The sequence below is a fragment of the Pterocles gutturalis genome, unplaced genomic scaffold (assembly GCF_000699245.1).
Source record: "Pterocles gutturalis isolate BGI_N339 unplaced genomic scaffold, ASM69924v1 scaffold9132, whole genome shotgun sequence".
Lineage (NCBI taxonomy): Eukaryota > Metazoa > Chordata > Aves > Pterocliformes > Pteroclidae > Pterocles > Pterocles gutturalis.
The window spans coordinates 26,592-49,915 of NW_010108005.1; the positions used below are offsets into that span (position 1 = coordinate 26,592).

Genomic DNA, 23,324 nt, shown 5'->3' on the forward strand with positions numbered 1-23,324 from the left:
GTTCTTCAGTCTTCCCTGAAGCTGCAAGAACCTAGGAGCTCAGTGACTGACCTGTGAATTCCTTTTTGCATCTGTCCCGAACACTTGTTTCCAAATTTTCCAGCTGGATTTGAACTTTCTTGTAATCCCTCAGAGCCTGTTTGCTCTTCCTCCTGCAATAAGAAGCAGAATTGTTCCCAGGGGCCCTAGCCCAGGGATTGCCCTTGCCAACCGTTGCGTTGCTGCCAAAGACTCCAGGGCAATTGGTGCTGAGGTGGTTTCTTACAGAACATCTTTGCAGGACACCAAACAGTGTTCTGTAATCTAGATGTGTCTCTTGGAACACTCATTCGCTGTGGGCTCTGAATGAACCATTGTGCAGGCTGTGACCCGGAGCCGCAACAAGCCTCACATATCCAGCAACACCAGGGGCTCAGAATATGGCACAAAACAAAGAAAACTGGGACCTTGTTTAGGCCCAGGATGTACGCGCTTGGCCACATCCGCTGAATAATGTTGCAGAGGAACTTAAAGGCCTTGTACAATGCCAGAGTTTCTTACCTGTATATGAAGACGATGACCAGGACAATCAGTGCCACAAAGGATGCACCAACACCCAGGCCAATCTGTGCCTCCAGCGGGAAGGTGAGCGGGCTTTCTGTGTCGTACTGCACTCGGCCCAGGAGGAAGTTCAGGTTTCCCATCTGTACCTGTAGGAAAGCACGTGCCATGACGTAAGCTCAATGCAGCAATGAAATGCAAAGCCACGGGGCTTCTCCAGAACGGGCATGGAGAGCATACCGCACTCCAGCCAAGCTGCGCCACAGCACAACTCCTAACCCAGCTGTACCATTTGCTTTCAGGCAATGTTTGGCACAGCAGAGTCAAGAATCGAGAACAAGAGCAGCTCCTTGCTACCCCCGGGACCTCGCCTGCCCCCCACCAGGGCTTCTGCCTTTCTTCCACTTCCCATCCCACTCCCTGCCTCCACCACTACTTCTTGCTTGTGCTCCAACAAGCGACAGGATTCCTTGCAGTGCTGCTGATTCCTTACCGTGAACTCCGGGAGCAAGTCTGTGCCCTCCCGCTTCGTGCGGTGCCGTGGAGCTGGCTGCTCAGAGGGAGGCTCACAGTAGAGATGATTCCTTGTTAGTGTCTTTACCACACAGATCCCTTCCCCAATCATAGCCATAACTTCATCCTTGGAAATAGCCAGATCTAGATTTTCCCCCTGGAACAGATGTGAAACAGCACTCCAGCCATTTCTAGACTAGAACATCCTCATCGTTTTCACTCGTATGCAAAAAAGAGCAAGTGGAGCAAGTGCATCTCCAGCTGCAGCCATTAACTTTCTTAATGAGTACTGGACTAGAAGTACCTTTCCATACAGAAATATCTCAGAGATTTTCTTTTCACATGTACAGAAAAAAAATTAGCCACTCTCGCCTTCCACATCATCTTTAAAGAGTGATTTTCCTACTTCCACCTAGCAACAGGTCTTCCCTACTGCCAGGATTCTTTTACACCTAAGTTACTTCTACAGAGGAACCTTCAGAAGTTATAGAAAAGCCAGCAGCTGCGAATAGCATGTGGGCTTTATTTAGTACTAATATTACAAGGAACACTACTTCCAGCTAGTTTTTGTGTTACCTCCACAGAGATGACGCTTCCTGGCTTGTGACGATACGGTTTGGCAGGGTCCTCAGCGTTCAGTGGTTTTAGGATGGGGTTGACTTCGTAAGAGAAGGGCATGGGATGCAATGAGTTGAAATCAAAGCTTAGATTATCCAGAATAAATTCCAGTTTGATATGGACGGATCGCAACAGCAGGTTAATGGCTGGAGTTTTGCACAGGATCAGGTAAGAGGAGTTAACAAGACATGGTTCTTCAAACTAAATGCAAAAGGGGAAAAAAGTGTCAGTAGTGAGACACGAATGCTTCTCCTGCAGCTCTGCAATACTTCCCAGCCCTGAGCAATCTGGGCCAGCCTGCAGTCCTCTCATCTGGAGCGATGCCAAAGGAACTCTGCTTAATTGCAGAGTGAAAAATTCAAGATCTGAGGAATTCCCATGTTCCTCTAAAGAAAGTTTTCATAGCACTGGTTTTGTTGCAAGTACCCAGGTCTCAGCAGGGGGAATCAGCTCTGACATTCCCCTGGCAGCAAAGTCTGGAGAGCGACAAGCTTTAGATCTCCCTGCTCGGACAGAACAGGCTGAATTTCCTAGCCTGAATGCTTCTGTGAAAGAAGTGTTCCTTCACCCAGTTGGGTATGTTTTATACATTTGATGAAAGTATTAGAGTAATTTGTTTTTCCCTCCCCTACACTCACATAGGCCTTCCTCAGAAGATGGGTAAAACCAGCTACTATTGATGCATGTGCATCAGGAGCATATTCCCCCACTTTATGTACAGGAAGCCCTCCATCAACTGCACTAATAATGCAAATCCTCCTTGTACTCTGGCTGCCAAACACCCTCTACCCCTGCAGATTCTGCTGCATGCTCTGTGGCCTTGATGGTCACATCAATACCCCTGTAGTGACCCATCTGGGGACACTGGCAGCAGGAGAGAAGAAAATGTTGGAACCGGTAATTTCACTGAACTCTGCCTGGTTTTGTATCTCGGAGTGAAAGAGAGCCCAGGGGCTATAGAGGTGGACTGAACTGTGCAAAAAAGAGTCTGGAGCATAGACATGCTGAGACACACAAGCTCTCTGGCTCAGTTGTAGATTTATTTATCTCCACACTGCTGCCCTGCTGCTTCTGTCCCACAGCACAAGTCCTGCACGTCTCTAAGCAGAGGCAGACCCAACTCATGGAAATGTTTGTGAAAGTGCTTAACCTCTCAGTCTGGCAGAGATCTCTTCTGCTTGACCAAGACTGTTGATACGATCCAAGCAAGTAGGGGGAAAAGCCCTAGGGACAGAAAAGCCCACTTCCAGAGTGGAATCAATCCTTGTGCACCCTCAGCTCCACTCAGCACTTTGCCATGCTACCTGCTGGACGCTGCACAGAGCATCCTCAGGGCACTCGGTGTCTGGGATGATTCTGCGCCATCGTCCCAGTCCTCGGCGCCGGCGTTCAGATGGAGAAACTGTAACTCGGATCTTCGGTTTCTGTACAACATCCAAGTTGTATCCATGAACTCTGAGCACTCTCCCTCCACTGAAAGAGAAAAGTAGCTGAGCTCACTCACCTGTTATTCATTAGCTCTCTCCTTCCCATGCTCCCACCCTTCTGCTCATGCTCATTTCTGCAAGTCTGGCTTTACTCTAAAGTGCTACTCCACAAACAGATGCACTTGGTGTTGCAGTATCTGCCCCAGCACACAGCCCTGGGGAAGGTGCACTCAGTCTTCTTACCTGAGGAAGCTTTTAGGTGGCTCTGCAAAAGTGATGTTGGGATCCAGAGTATATCTGAAGAGGGAACCTTCCAGTTTCCGCTCTTGGTCCCCATATTTGACAGTGACTGGGAGTTCAGTGGACACATTGCTGGGACTCGTCTGACATGCCAACTGATCCTCTGTCATCTCAGAGAGGCTTGGAGAGACAGAAAAGAGAACAAGGAATCAACACAGCCACTGCAGAGACAGATTTGATAGTATTATGCCTTGCACTTGGCAGACAGTCTGCAAACCTCTTCTGATATTTTCCTAAATTTAATGCTGAAAGGTCTTGTGCCTTATCTAAGCAAGCAATAACTGCTGGCCAGTTGTCACTGAGCAGCACGGGGGCAAAAAGCAGGTACAGCCACTGTCCAGAGTGAAGAGACTGGAAGCATGCTACCAAGGCACGTGCACCTTCTCAGCAGCGGTGCTGTCAGGTGTACGTGTCCCAGGATGCAAGAGAATGAGCAGCTCTTAGTGTTAGTCTGCAGGAGTCAACTGCAGTTCCGAACCAGCAAAAGCAGAGCTGTCAGGATGGGGGATGGTCCTGCCAAGTGACGTGCAGAGGCCACGTAGCACTGTTCACATCCAAGGGAACATGGGCAGGAACGCAAGATGGTCAAGGTTGCTCCATGACCCTCAAGGGGAGGATCTCCTGGAACACGGAGGGGAGCAGAGCTCCAACAGCCCATGCTAAGGGCTGAGCCAGGCAGCATCGCAGGGCTCTGGGAAGCAGGCGGGGCAGTGCACAGCCAGTGCATCGGCAGGCTCTGAGCTTACATGTGGCAAGGGAGGTCTCCGAGGAGGACACTGATCTCACTAGGATGCCCGGTCAGCAGCTTCGAGCCCAGAAGGGTAAGGCAGGTTCCTCCCGCTTTGGGGCCCTGAGTTGGTACAATGGATTTCAGTTCTGGGTTCTGGAAGAGGGGAAAGAAAAAGAAAAAAAAAAATTAAAAAAGGAAAAAAAAAGAAGAGGTGAGCGACAAGGACCTCAAAAGATAAGGCAAGGAAGGAAAACAGCAGAACATGTTCAGTGGCCTCCAGTGCTCTAAAAATAGAAGCTACAGATCCCAATCACAGGCAGACCTCAGCTAGGCTCCAGCAGCGACCTGACGGAGCAGAGGCAACAGAGGAGGGCTGAACCACACTGGCAGGAACCATGGATCGGGAACCAGTCCTTCCATGGACTGCAAAAGGCAGATGGATGCTACAAACAGCAGAGATGTGAGCCTCGCAAACAAACCCTAGGATTAGCAGTTCAAAGGGATTGTTCAGATCAGTAACTGGATTAATAACTCAGGTTGGGAAAAACAAGGTAGCAAATAAATTGTCTGCTTGTCTAGTCAATGAGATTACCAGCAGGGAGCCCTAAGAATTTGTGTTGAGACCGGTGCTGTTAAGCATACTTGTAGGTGACCTGGAAGGGGGAAATGAAATTTGATAAATTATTTAGAGTAATAAAAACTTAGTACCACTGAGGAGCTGCAGCAAAATTTAGAGGAACCAGGCTGAGTGGAACTGCTGATAAATGAAGAGTAAAATCCATGAAGCGAAAAGAAGCAGGGAGACCACAGCAAAAAAGCAACCCAGCCATATGTACACGGTTGGGAGTTTTGAAATAGCTCCTGCCTGTTCAAGAGTGCTTTGGTACCTACAACAGCTCTACCAGCTGTAAGCACAGATCTCAACAAAAACACACCAAGCGGTGGGGAATTACTGGGAAGGGAATTAAGAAAAAGGATTTTTATGCCACAGTAAAAATTCCTTTTGCTCTTGTGTCTTGAACATAGCATGCAGTTCGCATCACCCTGCCTCAAAAAGGTGATAACAGAAGCAACACCAGGAGAAGAGCAGCAAGTGTAATCCAGAATAGAAAATGGTTCTATACAGCCAAAACCGGAACAGCCTATGACTTTGCAGGCATCTCTTTCCCCTTCCCGTGGGACAGGGAGATACGCAACTAGGTACATAACTTGAAAGTTGCACAGCAAGGATGAAAAGCAAAGCATTCTATCAAAAAACTACTTAAATTTTATTTCATAGTTGCTGGGTTTAAGATATTAAAAAGTTATCAGAAATGTGTTTAAAAATAATAGGAAACATTTCCCCATAGAAGGCACAGTAACTTTGGACTTACTGCTACTAGCTGCTGAAGGTCAGAAGCTAAAAGTGTGTTCAAGCAGCAATTTGCAAATTAATAAAAGGAAAGTCAGAAGTCTTAGTGAGATGTTAAGTAATCCATTGAAAAAAAAAAAATTCCAAATCAGAAAGGTACCCTGTATTTTCTCCTCTTTCTTTAAGCATTTAATAGTTAACATTGTCCAAAAAAAAAAAAAGAAAAAAAATCACTAGACTGCAGAATCTTTGGTATTACTTTGTACAGCTGTTCTTATAATCTAAAGAGGGGGGAAAAAAGAAAAACGAACCAAAACAACCCCAAAAAGCACCACCCAACACAAACGCCAGAAAAATCAGATAAAAACACCACCAGCAAGTGCCTGGTAGAGTCCCATAAAGTCTCGCAATAGACAGTCATTTAGCAGAGATACTGGACGAACAGGGAGAGGTATTAAAGAAGCGATAATCACATTACCTGATAGGTGAAAATATGCCCAGAAACTCCACGTCCTCCTCCAGGCACTTCCACCACAATGTGCCCAAATCTCTCGGTCCAGCTGCCGCCAGTGACGCAGACGATGCTGCAGGACAACCCACGAACAGTGTCACACCACGGGAGAGCAGGTGAGCTGCATCCATTGCATCATCTCCTAAAACCATCCAGCAACCACAGCTCCCTTCTTTCAGCCTTATCACATGCTCAGAATATCCAGCTGAACACTGAGAAACACCTTTAAAAGCTGGATTAGGTGCAGCAGAAAAAAGCAGGGGGCAGTTCCAAGCAGGCCCATCCTATCCAAGATTATTCCTTTTGGGACAGACAGGATGAAGCCCCCTGTATCACAGACACATGAAGAGTCCAAGACCTCTGCTATTATCCAGAGCTGATCAAATCAGTAACGTTGGAGTGACCCAGGCTAGCAGTGGTCAATCCACACATCAGAGCTGTGTCTGATGCAGAACAAAACTCCGGACTGTAGGGTTTAGTTGGCACTGGTCTTCACCCAGTGGCCTCTGGGACCCGCCAGTTCCCCCATCTGCACCACCCATTCTTCCCAGCCCTTTCATTTGGTACGGGAGATGCTGACAAGGCAAAAAGTCAGGTTGTAGAGGGCAGTGAGGAATCCCATGTTACAGCACTGATCTGCTAACAGAAAAATTACTCTGCAGGAGACTTCCCAGCCTTCCTACACAGCAGGAGATTAATTTTGCCTGGGCCTTGCTCAGGAGGGGGTTCCTGGTTCACAGCTACATCCCCTCAACCAAAAAGGCTCAGGAATTGGAACTTGGGCAGTGCAGTCCCCAGCCAGGACCCTGTGATGCCAGGTGATTTACAGATATAGAACAAAGACAGTGCTAACCCCAGGAATATTATGCTCTAATTCTAGGATGAAAACAGAAAGCAGATGGATCCAGACAAACAAGGCGCACAGACAGGACAACAGTGCTCAACACAGCAGCCATTTCCCAGCAGGATCTTACCTGGCTCCCAGAGGGAAGGGTGCTACAACTACTGCTACCATGGAATGGAAAGATGGGTTTGTGATAGCTCTGATGAGAGGTTACTCACAATTGCTCTCCTCTTCTGCTGGTTGCTTGGCTCCTCTCCCTCCCTTGTCCAAGGTTCCCACCTACCTGCCCTGCCACAGGCCAACTACACAAATATTCCTTTCTCCTTGCTTCCTGGCAACCCCCCAGTCACACCTCTCAACACCCAACTACCCTGCCTTGTTCGGTGGTCCTGCCCTGGCCATCACACCAGCTACCCAGTTCTTCATCACTGGCATCGGCTGGATGCAGCAGGACGGGTCTTTCTGCTTCTCATCCTCCTCCTTAGCCACTACTTTCACTAGTACTGTGTGACCTGCCAGGCACTCCTGGCCACCAAAGTGGCATAGGGCCCACTAGGACTCCCTGGTCTGTCCCTCGTCTAGAGGGTTCTTTCACTGAGTTTGTTCCTGGGAGGTGGAAGTCTGGCTGGCAAGTGAAGAGCGACAGTCTAGGGGTGTGCCCACTCACGCAGAGGCAAGAATCTGTGCCCTACCTTTGACCACTCAATTCCCATCCTCACCCTGTGTTAACATGGTCAGGATATTTTCCTAGCAGTGACACTTGCACAAGCCCTGTCCTTCGCTGTATTGAAGTCACCCTGTGGCTGGGACAGACACCCATGAAATTGCGTGGTTCTGAGCCTGTGATTCCCTGATCCGGCCAGCCTGCGGGCTCTGCGCTGGCAGCGTGGTCGGCACACAGCAGCGCTGTTTGGCCATCGCCTTGTACACAACCTCGTCTCTCTGAGGTCACTGCCTGAGTGACTAATCAGTGACCTTACCCAGGGACACTCCCTGGGGTGTGGGCAAGGCTCAGTACCTGCTACAGCACAGGCAATGACATCTCAGGCTGGTGTCAGCGCCTGCCTCTGGGAGGAGGTTCCACAGATACTCTACCTGCTAGAGATCTCATACTCTTGAGCATCTACGGCACAGGGAATTCCTGCAACAGTGACAGTTTCTGCAATGTCTTGATGTTTCTGCCCGAGGTTTGAGCCAGTGATGGTGATTCTAGTGCCACCTTCCACTGGTCCAGACAGGGGGTACACCTGCAAAGACATCCGCGCATGTGTCAATGTCATAGTATCTCAGACCTCTGCAGTCTGGCAACTGATCTACAGCACAGGGCCCTTCAGCTGCCCCATTACAAGCTCTGCCTGGTTGGGTCACTGCTATGGATTCCTTCTGCTGGCTTGGACTAGTACCAGCTTGCACCCTCCTCAGAAGAAAGGCCATAATGAACACCACGGTTGGAGCCTTCTTTCCCATACCTCGCTGTTGCCAGCAGTCCCCCCCAGAGCTGATAATCCACTCTAGACTTCTAAGGCAAGGACAGCCCTGCTTTGCCTTCTCATCAACATGCTGACCACTCCACGGGGCATTTCTGCTGAAGAGTGGCAATGCACAAGCCAATACACGTGACTAGTATTGAAGCAGCAAGCACCATTCCCCCCTCAGCATCAGTACGACGATGAATTGCATGCTGCACAAACGTGAAAGCTCTGTCCCTGAGCAGCATCCAAGATAAACTAAGACAAGATGCAGCACATGGATGTTGTGTGCCACCGGAGGGAGGACAAGCTGACAGCAAAAGGGACACATGGCTACAGACACTTGTCATGTGGCAGTTAGCAAGAAACATTTAAAATAAACAGACAAAAGTAATTCATTCCAGTAACCTGTCATGTCTTTACTATCCTTGCTGGGCCATTACCGTTAGGCTTTTCCCTCCTTTGCCCCAGGCTCATTTGGGCCAACCTGTTTCAGGGTCTGGCTTGGGACAGCTGGAGGATCCAAGCTGTGGACCCTTTCCCAGCTTCTGAATGATTCTGCTCCTTCTGGCGTGCCAGTTTCAGCTCGTATGAGACACAAATGCATCCTTCCCCAGTTCTCTATCAGCAAACTGAAAGCCCAGCACAGAAGTCAATCATCCTCACAACACCAAGGGATCACGGCAGAATAGGACTAACTGGCTCTTCCCGTGGCCCATGTATGACTGAGCTGCACCATTCACACTCTGCGTTCGCAGCCCTTTGATTTCCACTGGAGAACGGAGCCCTCCTTGCCCCCGGTGCAGTACACTAGCGAGCAAGTTACTCACAGAGTGAATGAGAGGTGCTGGACACAGGTCTTCTATCTCTTCCTTGCAGGAGCCTCTGAAGATACAGCTGGGGTTGTCACCTCCGCACCACACACAGTTGTACTTTGAGTCAGCTGTTTGGCAGCGGCTACAATCAGTGTGTCCCACAGAGCAGTTGTAAAAAGTCACTGCAAAGAAGAAAAACTCAGAGGTATCTGCAAACATCCCCAAGGGCACAGAATAATCTACAACCTGGCATCTTGCACAGAACCCCCTCCTGTTCCAAGGAACAGAAATGAGGCTGTATGTTCTCCTTAGTTTCCCTGTGCTAGGACTACTACAGATGCAAAAAGCCTCATTCAAGGGTTTCTCTTCCACCCCATCTGCTGTCTTTTTGCTGGGGAGCTGTTGCACTCCTACCGTGAAGATCTGCAGCACTGTCCACTCGCAGGTGTCGCTGCCTCTGCACAAACACCACAGCGTTGAATTCAAGTTGAGGCGCTGTGTAACTGTACTGCAAAGACAAAGACCAGCAAGACAAAGGACTTAGTAGAGACACAAACAAGCCAGCTGAACAGGCAAAAAGCATCAGCATCCATCCTGCACAGTGCACCGGCACACACAGCCTATACAGAGCTTCCTGTGAGTGCAGACAAGGCAGCCCTAGCTGGGGCAGCGGGAGCACAGCCTGTGCTCACTGATTAGCACACAGTCACAATTCTGCTCTAGACAGAGCAGCAGGCATTGCTTCACTAGGATGAACATTGAAAACAAATGCGTGTTCATGACAATACTTGTCTACCTTCCTAACCGCATTCCTACATGGCTAATTCCTATCTGCAAGCCACCTGCCTAGAAAACTGCTCAAGCTGGCATTTCTGCAATTCTAGTAGAGCTGAGGATGTAGGTTACAACGGGTCTGCAGGGCTCGTGTGCACAAGAGCCTATGGTGTTTCTTTCCCTTAACTGTATGAGTTTGTGAACTAAAAATATTGCCTCTGCTAGGCAATCTTGCCCGAAGTAAAATCCACACATCATCCAGACATGTACATGGCTGTTTTAATTTTGCCCGTTAATCTTCCAATCCACCACTAAGAACAAAACTGGTATTAACAGCATTTTTCTTTTCACAGAAGAACCACCATCACAGAAGTCACGATCCAGAGAATCATGAACAACAGTGCCTCAAGCTAAAGCAGAAGTGGCGCTGTCCTGGCAGGCTGCAATGGGTGGTGACTCAGAGATATGGAGATTCATATTCTCCAAATATTTTTGCAAAATATGCTCTTTTCTCCAAAGAGCTTGCCTTCCAGCCTGTACACCAGTGTGTACTCTGGAATGGTGTTGTACTCCAAGCACTCACCTGGTTCATCTGGCAGGTGATATAGCAGAGGGACTGGTTTGTTTCTTCTCCTTCCACGTAAGCATCCATCACCACTGTCCTCCCCTCCAAATTCAGGACACACTGATAGTCCCACTGCTGGTCCTGCAGAGAAGATACACATGGTGCCATTTCTCAACTACACGGAGCTTCCTGCTACACGACAGCGTGTTCCTGCCTCTCCAGTTCTTTTACCAAGCCACTGACTGTGCAAGCAGCGCGCTCCTCTCATTCCCCTCATTATGCCAACTCTGTATTCAAGGGCTCTCTATGCTGTCGCTGCCTCCATGTGCGAAAGGCAAACCAACACAAAACAAAACACCTAGAAGGGAGGATGCCTACGTCAGCACGGGGAGAGCTCAGCACAGGAGGAGGAACTAAAGAGAAACCAGTGGGACTGTGAAGTTATGCCTGTATGGCGCTGGGAAACTCTAGTTTGGAAATGAAGAGTGGAGTGCAGAGACTAGGGCAGTGCACCTCAAAAAGCACTAAGTGCATTTTTCTTCTCTCTCCCTCCTGTAAATCTTCCACTGAATTCCCGAGACACATCCTGTACAAGATGGATATGCATCTGTAACCAGCTCGGCTGCTCCGAGCAGTGCGGTATATCAGGTTTCAAGTATAAAGTAAGCATTAGTCTGTGGGCTGCATGTTCTGAGGCTGTTGTTTGTAAAAGGTTACTAAATCAGTCTTCTGTCTCGAGAAGCAAAGGGAATTTTTATCAGAGGCACACCCAAGAAACATAGCTTTCAAGGGTGGTTCTCCCCATTGCAGAAGTTTCAGGTATGACAGGAACAGCCACATTAACATGAGCATGCCAGAGAGGAGAGGGAACAGATGATTTATATTTTCCTTATGGAGACAAAATCAGCAGAAAGGATGTTATTCCAAGAACGACCATCCACAGTGCAGCACAGGTGCAGTTTAATCCAAGCGCATGCAGATCATCTCCTGCAGGCTGGAGCACACCTGTGCTCTCCCTGCTCTGGGTGACCTCCCATCCACCAGTAAATCCAGCTATGCAATTCCTTATTCACAGAAGCAGGTCATTCCTCTAAGAATTTCTGCAAACAGGAGAAACCTAGGCAGAGCTACAACTGGATCTTACACGTACTTTTAGCAGCCCAGTGGGCAGGGCGCCCAAGCACTGCTCTGCATTAACACCATTTCGCATGGGGCTGACTACCTGATAGAGGTGGAAGTTCTTTCCCAGCAGGGTTATCTTCCTCGCCACGTTCACTGGAAAAAGCGAAGATCCCTGGATTCCCTGCACACAGGGACATGCATCTGGACCCCAGCTAAGCTCTTCATTCTGAAAACAAACAAAGGTTTTTAGAGAAAGAGACCTCTATGGCTGATAGAGGGAATCAAAGCCTAACATGCCAACAGAGAAACGAGCCCTGCCTGCACAAAAACACAGCTGCGCTTCTTTACCATGAAGTTACAAGAACCAAAGAGGAGAACAGCAGGAAGCTGGGAATATGCCGGACATCCCAGGGGCAGCATTTCCACCTGGGAACCTCACAGACATTTTTCTTCCTCAGGCTGCCACTCCTCACTCTGCACATTACAGGGGTCAGCTTCTGCAATCTCAGAGGACACAGCCTCTCCCGTGTGCTGAAATAGTAGATGAGCAATCTGTAGCAAAATTTCAAAGTGTTACAGCCTCAGAGTGTGGATTCCAAAACCCAGCAACTTACCTCCTCCCAAAACTCAGGGGCATCATACTGATAGTCGAGGTCAGGGTGGAGGATCCTGGGAAAGTCAGGGACATCCCTCTCCGAGGAATCACCATCACCCGACAGAAGGGTAGAAGCAGAGAAGGGAGATGTGTCATTCTCAGCCTGCAGCAAATCCATCCAGTCCTCTGTGTCCTGCAGCTCCGTGCCTTCCCCCAGCAGCCAGCCTGGGGTTGCCGATGGCGGGAGCTCTGAAGGAAGCAATTCAGTTCCCAGCAACTCGGGAGAGTCCTTAGAGACAGCAGGGCCCCCCGGCACCTGGCTGGGGGTTTGGGGAGATGGGGTGGCAGACATCAGTGTCTCTGTGGTAGGAAAAGAATTCGGAGGCCACCTGAAACTGGTGAGATGAGGAGAAGGTGTTATTGCTGCTGCAGACGTCGGTAGAAGACTACCCCCGGGGGTGGTGGGGGGGACGCTGTCCCGCAGCTCCCAGGCCGTGGCTGGCCCTTCGGTGGGCAGGGCGGCACCATCCACGTTTTTGGATGGGCTCGTGAGGACAGATGCAGGGGGAGAAGTTGTCTCGGGCACCGTGACAGCAGGTTTGTCTGCTGGTGGCGGCAGAGGGGGTTCTGTGACGGCCTGGAGAGAGGCTGCTTCGGTTGAGAGAGTCGAGGAGGTGTAGCTGAGGGTCTCCACAGGCTCAGTCGTCACATCCGAGGCTGTGGGGAGCGTGACGTGGTGGGGCTCCGTGGGGGGCATGGTGCTCGGTACCACACGCTCCGGGGCAGTGATGGGCTTTGTGGCCGTGGCCGGGGCTGTGGTAGAGGACTTGGTGAGGGGAGCTGCTGAGGAAGGAAACACGCTGGAGGTTGGGATCTGGGCCTAGAGAAAAACAACATGGCGGGGTGAGAAGAGAGAAAAAACATGAAACAGAATAAAAGCCAAGCAGAAAACCACTCCATGTTACTCCCCACAGCAGTGTTCACAAGAGGCTGCTTCACCCCCTGGATTTCAATGAGAGCTGCATCTCATGCCACCTTGTCTTGGGATGGGGTGGGCTGGGGGAATGCTCCCAGGGCAGAAGATCCAGAGACATTCCCTCTTCCCACACTCAGCTCCATGCAGAGGGAGGTCTGCCTGCCCTCATGCCCCCAGAACTCCAAGGCCACCTGTGGCAGCCCCAAACTGGTTCCACCTCCCCACCTGCAGCTCCCCCGCCAGCTTTCTCCTGTCCCTCTCTTTGAAAACACAGGCTGGAGGGTGACCTGCTTCGTCTGACGGCACCTCCCCAGAAACCCAGCAAGGCCTTGCACCGTCAGGGACACAGAGCCTCGCGACGCTCCGAGAGGAGGCTTTGCTCCAGCAGCTCTCCTTTGCTTGATGTGACTGACAGCTGCCAATCTACCCGAGAAGAGATCTGACTCCCCACAACTCGCTGAGGCTGTAACAGCACGTAGGGGCTGCGCGGGAGACGCACCCTTTCGTTGTAGATGATGGTTCCTTCCTCACAGGCTGCTTTGTGGGTGCAGAGGTGCTGCTGGATGCACCAGTTACATCCCCAGAGGCTGCTCACGCACTTCTGGCACCTGGAACAAGGATAGAAAAGCAGCTGCTAAGACGAGTGAGGAAGGGGCAGCAACCCTCCCTATAACTACAGACAAGAAAACGCAGGTGCTCACGGTGCCGATATCCACAGCAGGGCCACTGCAGCACAGTCATAGAAAGAGAAGTCCACAGAGGCAATGAAGATGTCATGGAAACGCACTACGAGCTTTATGGTGACATGATCTGAAAATGAAAATAAAAATTTCTTAGAAATGGAGCCACTATAAGTCTGCCTTGCTGTTAAGAGACACAGCATGCTTTAGGAAAGACGCTGTCAAACATGGAGACAGATTCCCTTCCTTGCTTCTAGCGTCTCAATCACTGATTGTCCTAGGGACACTAAAAACAGGTTGGACAAGTTTGGCAGAAGTAGTTTATGACAGCTCTTGCCAGCCCATGGGAAGGAAGTCTAGTCTGAAGATCCCTCCATCTTTATCTGCTGTAATTCCACTGTCATTTCTGCATTAGAGGAAGGCGTAACATTTCAGGCTCAAAGCTGATTGTCCTCCTTTGTCATCCAAAGGAAAACCAAACCCTTACAACTCACATGCCCTTCACACAACTGCCTTCACCTTGAGAGCTTTGTTCTATGTCCAGACTAAGTCGTGAGTCAGCAAAGAGGTTTACAAGACTTGTAATCTTGCTTGCAATGACTGAAGGCTTATCTGCCTTAAATCCAGGTCTCACGTCAGCTGCAAGCCTCAGGACAGCCCAATTCTCTTCAGGAAGAGACTGCCACTGTTTTCTGATAGACCAAATAACTGCAGAGGTGAGCAAAACTTACTGCAGCTGATGGAACGAGCCTGAAGGAGACATTTTGCACATGACAGTACTAAACCAGCTAATTCATCTCGTTCCTGACAAATGCCCCCATCCCTAGGCTTGGCCATTAGTTCTCCAAATAATGGAAACATTGCATGCTCTGCTCAACTCCAGGAGCTGCCATTTCTCCAAGACAGTTTGCTATAAAAATAAGTAACAAGAAGCTCATCCATCGTTCCTCTCACAGAATTCAGGCCTCCTTCGTAAGCAAGCTCTGTTCACAACAAAACAATTAACACCTCTGGTGGAGATAAGTCAGCCCAGGTGGGCTTCCTGATAGGGTGACACTGAAGCAGTCTGTTAGTAAAACAGCTGACAATGAGGTGTGTATGAAAACCCATGATTAGGAGAAAATAAGGATATCATCATCAGCTGGAGGCAGGAGTCCCGCAGTACTGTCAGCTCCCATCACTGTCATAGAGGTGATTGCATTTGGCAGTGGTGGAAGGGCCAACACCTCCCAGGATGTCAGGGCTCTGACACCATACTTATAAACATCCCTTTCTCCAAAAAGGCCATCATCTCCCATGACTGCCAACAATGCTGTTGAACAGTACAGAAGATGAGGTTGAGTGCTTGCAAATTGAAAGCAAGAGCTTCTGCTATCAACTGGGAGCTCAACAGCTTAAAGTGATGGTGAGCTGGTATGCAACCTTTAAAACAAAGCTGAAGAAAGGCTTTAGTGAGCTGGGAAAAGTATTATAAGTAGGAATAGGAAAGTGCTGGGATCTAAAAGGCCCTGGTGAGACCTCATTTAGTAAAAAGCATGTGATTCTGGTTACCAACTTCAAATTCATCTTAGCAGAGTCCAGAAGCTGTGCAAAGAAGGGCCAGCAATACAGTGCAGGAGAGAGGAAGCTTGAGTAACAAAAGAACACAGAGAAAGAGTTGGCACATGGCAAAACTCTGTGCTAAGAATGCCTGGCCATAGTTCACTGAGTGGGAGAAGGGCTGTGGAAGCAAAAGGACAACACAAATAGATCAAACGGACACAAACCACCCATGAGCAAGTTTAGGCTAGAAAACAGAAGCAACTCGTTAAGCCTCAGAGAAGCAATATGAAAATAGATAGATTAAAGATAGCTAAAGCATCTATGGAGGCTTGAAAGAAAAGCAAGACTGACTTACAAAGGAGTCAGTAAGAATCTCTGAAGCCTGGAATAATGAGAACTAGACTGTGGATTTATCTACACTGATTTTTCACAATTGTGCTTAAATTCAGGTCCACGTTTGCAGAACTAGACAGGGAAGCCCGCCCTGCCCACTTCCATCTGTGTCTGACCACCCCAAATTGGTTGGTTTGTTCCAGACTAAAGCGGTGTGAAAGCCAACAGGTATAACGATATTGTAAATAACATTGGAAATTAAGGAGTTTGAGACTGAATGAGGGTGCTAGCTGCGTTCTGCTGTCATGTTATGTCCATGGAGATTACTTCAGACATATCAAGCCAGCTGCACACTAGCATGGAAAATCTGTTTTGCCATTTAGGTGAATCGTGTGGAATGTTTCCCAACCAGCACCTGCCTTTTACTTCAGATGAACAAGTTCTTTGAAGAGGACAGCTCTTCAGAGCTCACACTGACAGGCTGGGTAAAATCCAACCCAGAGACTATAAACTGAGAATTTTTCAGGTTCTTTAGAGTGGCCAATTAACAATACTCAGCCAGCTATTGTTCACGGTAATAGAAAGCTGACTATGTATTTTCTGAGGTTATGCCGCACTGCAGTTTCAATTCTAACTTTAAGGATTGTGGGTCTGTTCTTGTCTTTCCTTCCATGTACTTCCTTCTCCCACTACTACGTGGATTTTGAGAAGGTTTGCATTCTGTTTGATTTAAATAATACAGCAGCATTTAAGAGAGTTGTCTCTCCAGATTTATGACAAAGCTGCCAAACCAGCCACTGCTCTAAACTGCATTTCAGATCATACTCAGATTTGCATACAACCCTTCAAGCAGGATCTCCTTTCCAACTACCAGAATTTGGCATTAGAATTTGGCAACAGCCCAAAATAGCACAGGATGTGTGTGACACACAAGTAGAAGGCAAACAGATATTATGACAGAATGAAATGAACACCTGCTGACAGACCGCATACATTCATGGCTGTTAATCCTGGCAATCTGACGGACCTACAACGTACTTTCTCCCGACAATGTTATCAGAGCTATCATGCTCAATTTAAAGCATTTCACTGACCTGCTCCTGTTGGCAAAGCCGGTGCTTGGCTGGGATCTGGAGAAGGACACATGATTCCTGACTCTGTTAGAACTGCTGGGCTTTCATAATCTTCAAAGTAACATGAGTAAAATTCTTCCTCACGCAGGGAAGGTAAGTCCGAGATAGCCAGGAATATCTACCAATTCAATAACATCCAGTAAATAATTTGCCCTCTAACACGTTCTTCTTTATTTAATCTAATTTTCTGGTTCTGTTTTTTTCAAAGTAAGAGCCCCACAAAGTAGTTATCTCCATATACATCCATTTTCCTACAATGGCTCCTAAGACTGACCCACTCATCATCTCCTGCCATTCCCAGACTGAACTTGGCATCCACCAAGCAACTGGCAACTTCCCCCTTTGCTCAAGGCTCTAGCAAAAGACAGGTTCCTTGCCACCTCCTGACACAATGACAGACTTCAAAACACTGCAGCACCTTCTTAGCTTTTCTGCCAGCTCTCAGATGCCAGACAGAAGCTGTAATTTTGGGGAGCTCCTTTCAGATCTTCCTGACAGTAAGTGGCACAAACACTCTGAAACCACACACATGCGCACCTTATAGATACTAAGGCCACGGAGGGACCCCACCCAAGCAGCCATCAAATACTCCAGAATACCCAGCAACTCGTAGTGGGCAAGGACATTTAGTTTTATGGGAAAAAAAACCCCAATAAAATTATCTCCTGGTACAGAGAAGCTGTTAAGTCCCTTATGTGAGGCAGACGTGCTTGAAGGCTCGGTGATTCAGAACCCCACCGAAAGCAACAGCAAGACTGGATCCTCAGAGTTTGCAGGAGGCTTTCTACATGCTTGAGCATCAGAGGATCATTACCACTCACATTTCTCTTTTCTTCTCTGCTGATATTGGCTGGAGTTAGCGACTGGACAGACAGACACTGCTGGGTAGACTTAAAGCTCCAGAGCCACTGCTCGCTCAACCTGGACCGCAAGCACTCGGAGCGACGGCTGCACCTGTGGGGAAATAGCAAGAAGCCCCATGAGAGATCTGTGCATCCCCAGCAGGACACATGTGGCTTCCAAGCCAACACTGGCTGTCTGAAGCCTTACTAGAGCCTTGGGGAAGCTGCAACACAAGCCATGGATGTCCCAGGCTCCCACCCCCTTCAATAATGGGATGAACTGTTGCCAAAGTACAGCTGGGTACGCACTTTTGGGCTTCAAGGGTCACAAACTAGTTCCTATGGAATTCTACAGGGAGACAGAGCCAGCAAGCAGACAGACATGCTGGAATAAACCAGGTCTCATTACCCAACATCAGTAGGGGAGCAAAAAGTGAAAAAGAGTGCTAAATAAAAAAGTGACACCAGAAGAAGAGAAAAGGTAATTTCTCTATTTTTGAAACGAGGCAGTTCGAGCTGCAGTCAGACTAAAACCAGCTGAAATCCACTGGACAAGAGCATCATGAATGGTCAGTTAGAGAGAATATCCCATAAGGAACTAAAAATAAACTAAATCCAGACACACAAACACGGACACACAGACATAAGGAAGAGAGTAAGTGGAGACAAACCCTAAGCAGCATCCCTCCAAAATCCTTGCAGGTAAACAGGGATCTATCTTACCGTCCCTGAAGGACACACCAGCCACAGTAGGGATCTTTCAGCGCCAGACAGGATTCACAGTCCACGTACAGGGAACATTCCAGGATGGGAACCTTCACCACCTGCCAGAGAAAGAAACCAGTGAAAACACAGCACACAACAAAGGCCCCAGCTCTGTGGCTTCTTCTGCCTAACTAGCAAGTCCCATCATCCGCATGCTCACTGAAACAACTTCTTAATCCCCAATACTACATCAAAATAAAGAAAAAAGGAACGAGTTTCCAGACCCCATCTGAATGGCCATTTCACATACTGGTGAAAGACAAACGTCAGGCTGCATGGAGGCACCGAGGCAAGCGCAGTCCATTGCTAGTAACGGGTTATCTGTGACATTTTTTGTAAGGAGGAGACTCTAGTGATAAAACTATATTTCAACAAAATGGATCAAAGAACAGCAGAGTGAGTACCATTCACTGTTTTGCTGTTCTGGACTCTGTCATGGGAGATCACCTCTCTTGCTGCGCAGGTGACTGAGGCTGGAGACAGCAGCCTCTGAACGCATGGGCTCTATTGCCCAGCTCTACCGGGCAGAACTGTCCTTTTGACTGAAAGCAGACCAAGAAGCTTTGATCAATGTGGCACAAACACCTTCCGCCATCTGAGGGTAAGTTTTACTTGCAAAACACTTCTGCTTTAACTTACTATCCTTGCCGATTTCAGCCTCTTGCCCTCTCTTTAATCCGTTACTACACCGTCAGTCACTTTAAAATACCAACTTCTAATCCCCAACCTATTACTTTTGCTAAGTACATGATGTAATTTGCATTTTCCTAATTGACAGAACAATTACTGTTAAGGATAGATTTCAGATTTCCCTAATCTTCTTTCACTCATAGATTTCAACTCCTCCTTTGAAGTGTTACAAAATTTCTGAGTATCTCAAAGTGCACTGGGGGGAGGTAAGGGAAGCAGCGGTTTTTCCGGCATGCTCTCATTTTTTGTTTGTTCTTTCCTTCAGAGTAACTCAAGGGCTGCTTTTTCCTTTGCTAGAAGGATCCTTGTCTTTCCAGCTCAGGGAGCTGATAGGAGTGGTGGTGTACAAATCCTCCCGAATGAAGTATCCACAGCTGGGTTTCCTCCTCAGCAGACACCAATACCCCAACCGCCTGAGGCATCGCAATGGCTCTTCTCCAGCCGCCACTGGGCACAAAAAGAATTACAAAAAGCAGGAGAAGAGGGAAAGGTGCCTTGCGTGGTTCCTTACACAGCTTGATTTCATCTGCAAGAGTGTTATTATTATATATTCCTGGTCAGAGCACACCTCTGCTGTCTGAAGACATTTCCCACAGGTTTCTGCTTTTTGTAGCTTACATGCCTACAGAAGAACAGCTCAGTCTTTTAACTGATGAAAAACAGAAGTGCCACAGTTTTAATTACACAAAACCTCCCTTTTCTCCTTTTAATCTTTTGCAAAACCAAGACAGGTCACGTCACTTGTGAACCCAGAAGGCTCACACTCTGCTGCTCTGATGGAGATGCAAGCTGTTGTCCAAACAGTCCCCGCTCGACCCAGAGGAACCCAGGAATTTGCTGTCCCTTGCCTTCATACCAACAGAGCAGCCTTTCAGAGCCTGCAGTTCACATTCCTCCATCACTGCTGATACCCCCTGACTGATTCAGGGAAACACACATGCAAACGGCCACGGTTTAGGGTAACAACACTTCCTCCAGCTTTTGCAAGAGGCCAGTCCCCATCCCTGTAAGCTGGACTGGCAGCCAGCTGCCGCCCAGCACAGGATTAGCTGTACACGCTGCTTCTCTGCCTCCCACACTCCCACCAGTAGTTTGTCTGGACCACAAATGCTTTCAACTCTTCTGTGGAAGAGATTTGATTTTTCTTACCATTGACTGGGTCATGACAAAGAGGTGCTCCTGCGACTGGTCAAACAGCAGGTCTCCGCTCACCGCGCTGTTTAACTGGATAGCTAAAGAGGCGTACACACGTGCATCTCCCATTGCTCCTACGTACACCTGCAAGAGAGCCACAGTCGTGTGCAGGCAAAGCATCACAGCAGGAGTTGGAGACGCCTGCCCTGCATCAGGAACAAGTTGGAACCACTCCTGTGTGCGAGGATTTCAACCTCCCACCAAAATCTCAGTGCAGTGACTTCAGCCACATGAAACATGTGCCTAGCAATGCCTGGGGAAGCCCTGTAGGATGCTCCAGCCCTGATGCTGGCTGAGTGCAGATGTAACCAAAGGCAACGTGACCACTGCTTGGGGCATTCACATTCTCAACAGTCAATACAGTGTGAGAAGAGACATCTGATAGTCTGTAGTAGGAACATGACTTCCCAAGGGACAAGAGAAATTGTGTTTTTTCCCCTTCCCTCTGAGCATCCTTGATTAGTTTTATTCTCTTTGCTTCCGGTCTCATCCAGATCATACCTTGTGCAGTCTCCCTCTGCTGTCTCCCAGAAAAGCAATGGTGTGGCCATCTTCCACGTTCACTGCCACAGCTGTCAGACGGGCATCTCTTTTATCCAGGAGGGGGACTGCTTCCAAGGGTACCCGGCTGGCCATGGGGCTGGGAGTGTGGTCAGAGCCACATGGGTATGCATACAGGGTGTCCTTTTTGGGGAGAGGAAAGAACAGGGAAATCAGTACCAAAAAATGGATACACTCAACATTGGCACCTTTAACACCTCCCACCATCCCCTTCCACCCAAATTCCACAAACAGGTGCCCCAGTAGTGAATTCAGCTTTGAAACCCTCTAACCTTTTTGACGGAGAGTAAAAATCAGCTTTTAATAGTTAGTTTAGGTATGTTGGGTGGTTGTACCCTCCCAGAATCCTTCAGACACTTCATCAAGTCCATTCAGCATCAGTAATGAAATGCATCAAAACTCTACTAAACTCTTAAGTTCTCAAAAAACCATTATGGGCTATACACTGTCATCATACAGCTTTGGGGAAGATTTATTGTGTTTTTCAGAACAAAACAAGGAGATGAGAATTCCTGTTTCCAGTGCCAAACCACCTGGTCACAAGCATCACCTCCAACACTTCGCATGGGTTTGCTGTATCACCTACGACTTCTCAGCCTGAAGTAGAATCCCAGAGCATCAGGACATAAACACTGGGTGGAGCACAACCTGCTCTGAAGAGCTTACTAATTACACATTAAAAAAAATCATAGAGCACACACCACCAGAAACCCACAAAAAAGTCAAAACAAGAGTCATCTCTGCACACTGCTTCAATTCTGAACCTCGCGAGATTCCTGAAAATTAACTCCACAGCCCTGCGCAAAAACAGTCACCCTTCTGTTCCAGTTAGATCCCTCCCAGTTCCACCAAACCTTCACTTACTGAATTCTAAAGGAAAGAGAAGGACACCTGCCAACTTACTCACTATTTGCATGTGTGGAGAGAAGATATTCCATTATGATTCATCTTTTTCTTAAATAACAGACCCAGTCATGTCTAGGATGGTTCCTCTGTTGCTTTCCGTCTTTCTTGACCTTGCTCTGTGTTCACTTTAACTTTACACTATCCTTTTGGAGACTGCAGGATTGTTCACCCAACAATTACTATTAAAACCACCATTTTTTAATTGATTAGTGGCTTGTCTTCAAAGAAACAAGTTTTCATCATGAAATCCCTTCTGGAAAACCTTTTCACCCTCCTCTCCAGCTCCTCACAAACACTCTTAAGAAGCTGCATGCAGAGCAGAGGCACTCCAGCGCCACACGACTCCAGCTCCCTCTCTTGCCTCGAGCAACGTGGTTGAATTTAGACTCCTTGTGAGCAGGGAGGATTCCTTCTGCCCAATGTCCGTGGCTTTGCACTTGGCAGCCCGGAGCTGCACGGTACCATCCGGCACCAGGCAACAGATCCGCCCCCGCCGGAGCCCAGCGATAACGGCACAACACGGCATTCTTCAGGCATCTGCTCATCACCTCTCGCCAACCCCATGGTAAACTGACCCTCTTCCCCCTCTCCTCCCATTTATCTGGTTGGGTTGTTTTGGTTTGTTTTTTTTGTTTTTGTTTTTGTTTTTTGGTTTTTTTTTTTAAATCCTTGACTGCTTCCTGGAGAAACTACAAGCGATCAGGAGCTTTGACAAAGTCTGCGGAAATTCAACAGCAAAATATATTTAACCTGCTGACCTCTATTCACTTCTCAAATGTATTACTATTGTAAGAGGCATGCAAGGCTTGGCACGGCAGTTCCACCTAAGAAACCACGCTAGTTAGAGCGGCACTACTTTTATTCTGATGTTTTATTATTTTCCTTTCAAATACTAATTCAAGAGATTCTCTGCATACCAGGGGTAAGGTTCTGACTTAAAGCCTCAGAGGAAGGTACAACTTTTAATGATGGTTAGTTTTTATATCTGTCACTAAAAATGAATGCTAGTTTAGAGGATAGTATATTTTTTTATCAAGTCTATCACTTGATTCTTAAGCTTCTTCCAGCCACTATCAGCTCTGTCACTTGATTCTTAAGCTTCTTCCAGCCACCTTCTGGTAACTTACACATTTCCATTTCTCTGGTTGTCCAGTTCCTGTGAGATTTATTAGGAACTGGGTCGATTTCCATTTCTCCGGTTGTCCGGTTCCTGTGAGATTTATTAGGAACTGGGTCACAGACAAATATCCATACTCAAAACCCTCAGCTGTTTATTTTGAATGGGGTTCTAGCTGTCTTTTCCAACATTCATATCGATTTAGACAAACCCTGGAGCCTAATGACCTCACTACCGAGGTCGATTTTTGAAAGTTTGCCTGAAAAAATGCATATGAGTCAGAAATAGTTCTACCCTCGTTGTCACCCATACGTGATGCCAAGGACAAGTCACTTCACACATCACATTTATCTGCCATACACCAACGTGACCCGTGCGCGCTCTCCCAGCGCCGGCACAGCCTGCCCACAG

The 23,324-nt window shown here is 48.0% G+C and overlaps 1 protein-coding gene across 1 annotated transcript in view; it reads right to left on the reverse strand.

The window, feature by feature from the left end:
* Positions 1-23,324, reverse strand: part of PLXNB1 (plexin B1) — a 36,593-nt gene that overhangs the window by 9,613 nt on the left and 3,656 nt on the right. Inside the window, exons 2-22 of the mRNA XM_010072473.1 lie at positions 20,831-21,013; positions 20,285-20,413; positions 18,404-18,504; positions 17,660-17,792; positions 16,800-16,956; positions 13,852-13,960; positions 13,650-13,758; positions 12,194-13,054; positions 11,680-11,805; positions 10,476-10,598; positions 9,533-9,626; positions 9,134-9,300; positions 7,930-8,081; positions 5,958-6,063; positions 4,145-4,281; positions 3,342-3,518; positions 2,976-3,144; positions 1,630-1,872; positions 1,034-1,210; positions 541-689; positions 52-152 (exon numbers count right to left, since the gene is read on the reverse strand). Coding sequence (XP_010070775.1) covers positions 52-152; positions 541-689; positions 1,034-1,210; positions 1,630-1,872; positions 2,976-3,144; positions 3,342-3,518; positions 4,145-4,281; positions 5,958-6,063; positions 7,930-8,081; positions 9,134-9,300; positions 9,533-9,626; positions 10,476-10,598; positions 11,680-11,805; positions 12,194-13,054; positions 13,650-13,758; positions 13,852-13,960; positions 16,800-16,956; positions 17,660-17,792; positions 18,404-18,504; positions 20,285-20,413; positions 20,831-21,013 — 3,703 coding nt within the window. The remainder of the gene's footprint in view (positions 1-51; positions 153-540; positions 690-1,033; positions 1,211-1,629; positions 1,873-2,975; positions 3,145-3,341; positions 3,519-4,144; positions 4,282-5,957; positions 6,064-7,929; positions 8,082-9,133; positions 9,301-9,532; positions 9,627-10,475; positions 10,599-11,679; positions 11,806-12,193; positions 13,055-13,649; positions 13,759-13,851; positions 13,961-16,799; positions 16,957-17,659; positions 17,793-18,403; positions 18,505-20,284; positions 20,414-20,830; positions 21,014-23,324) is intronic.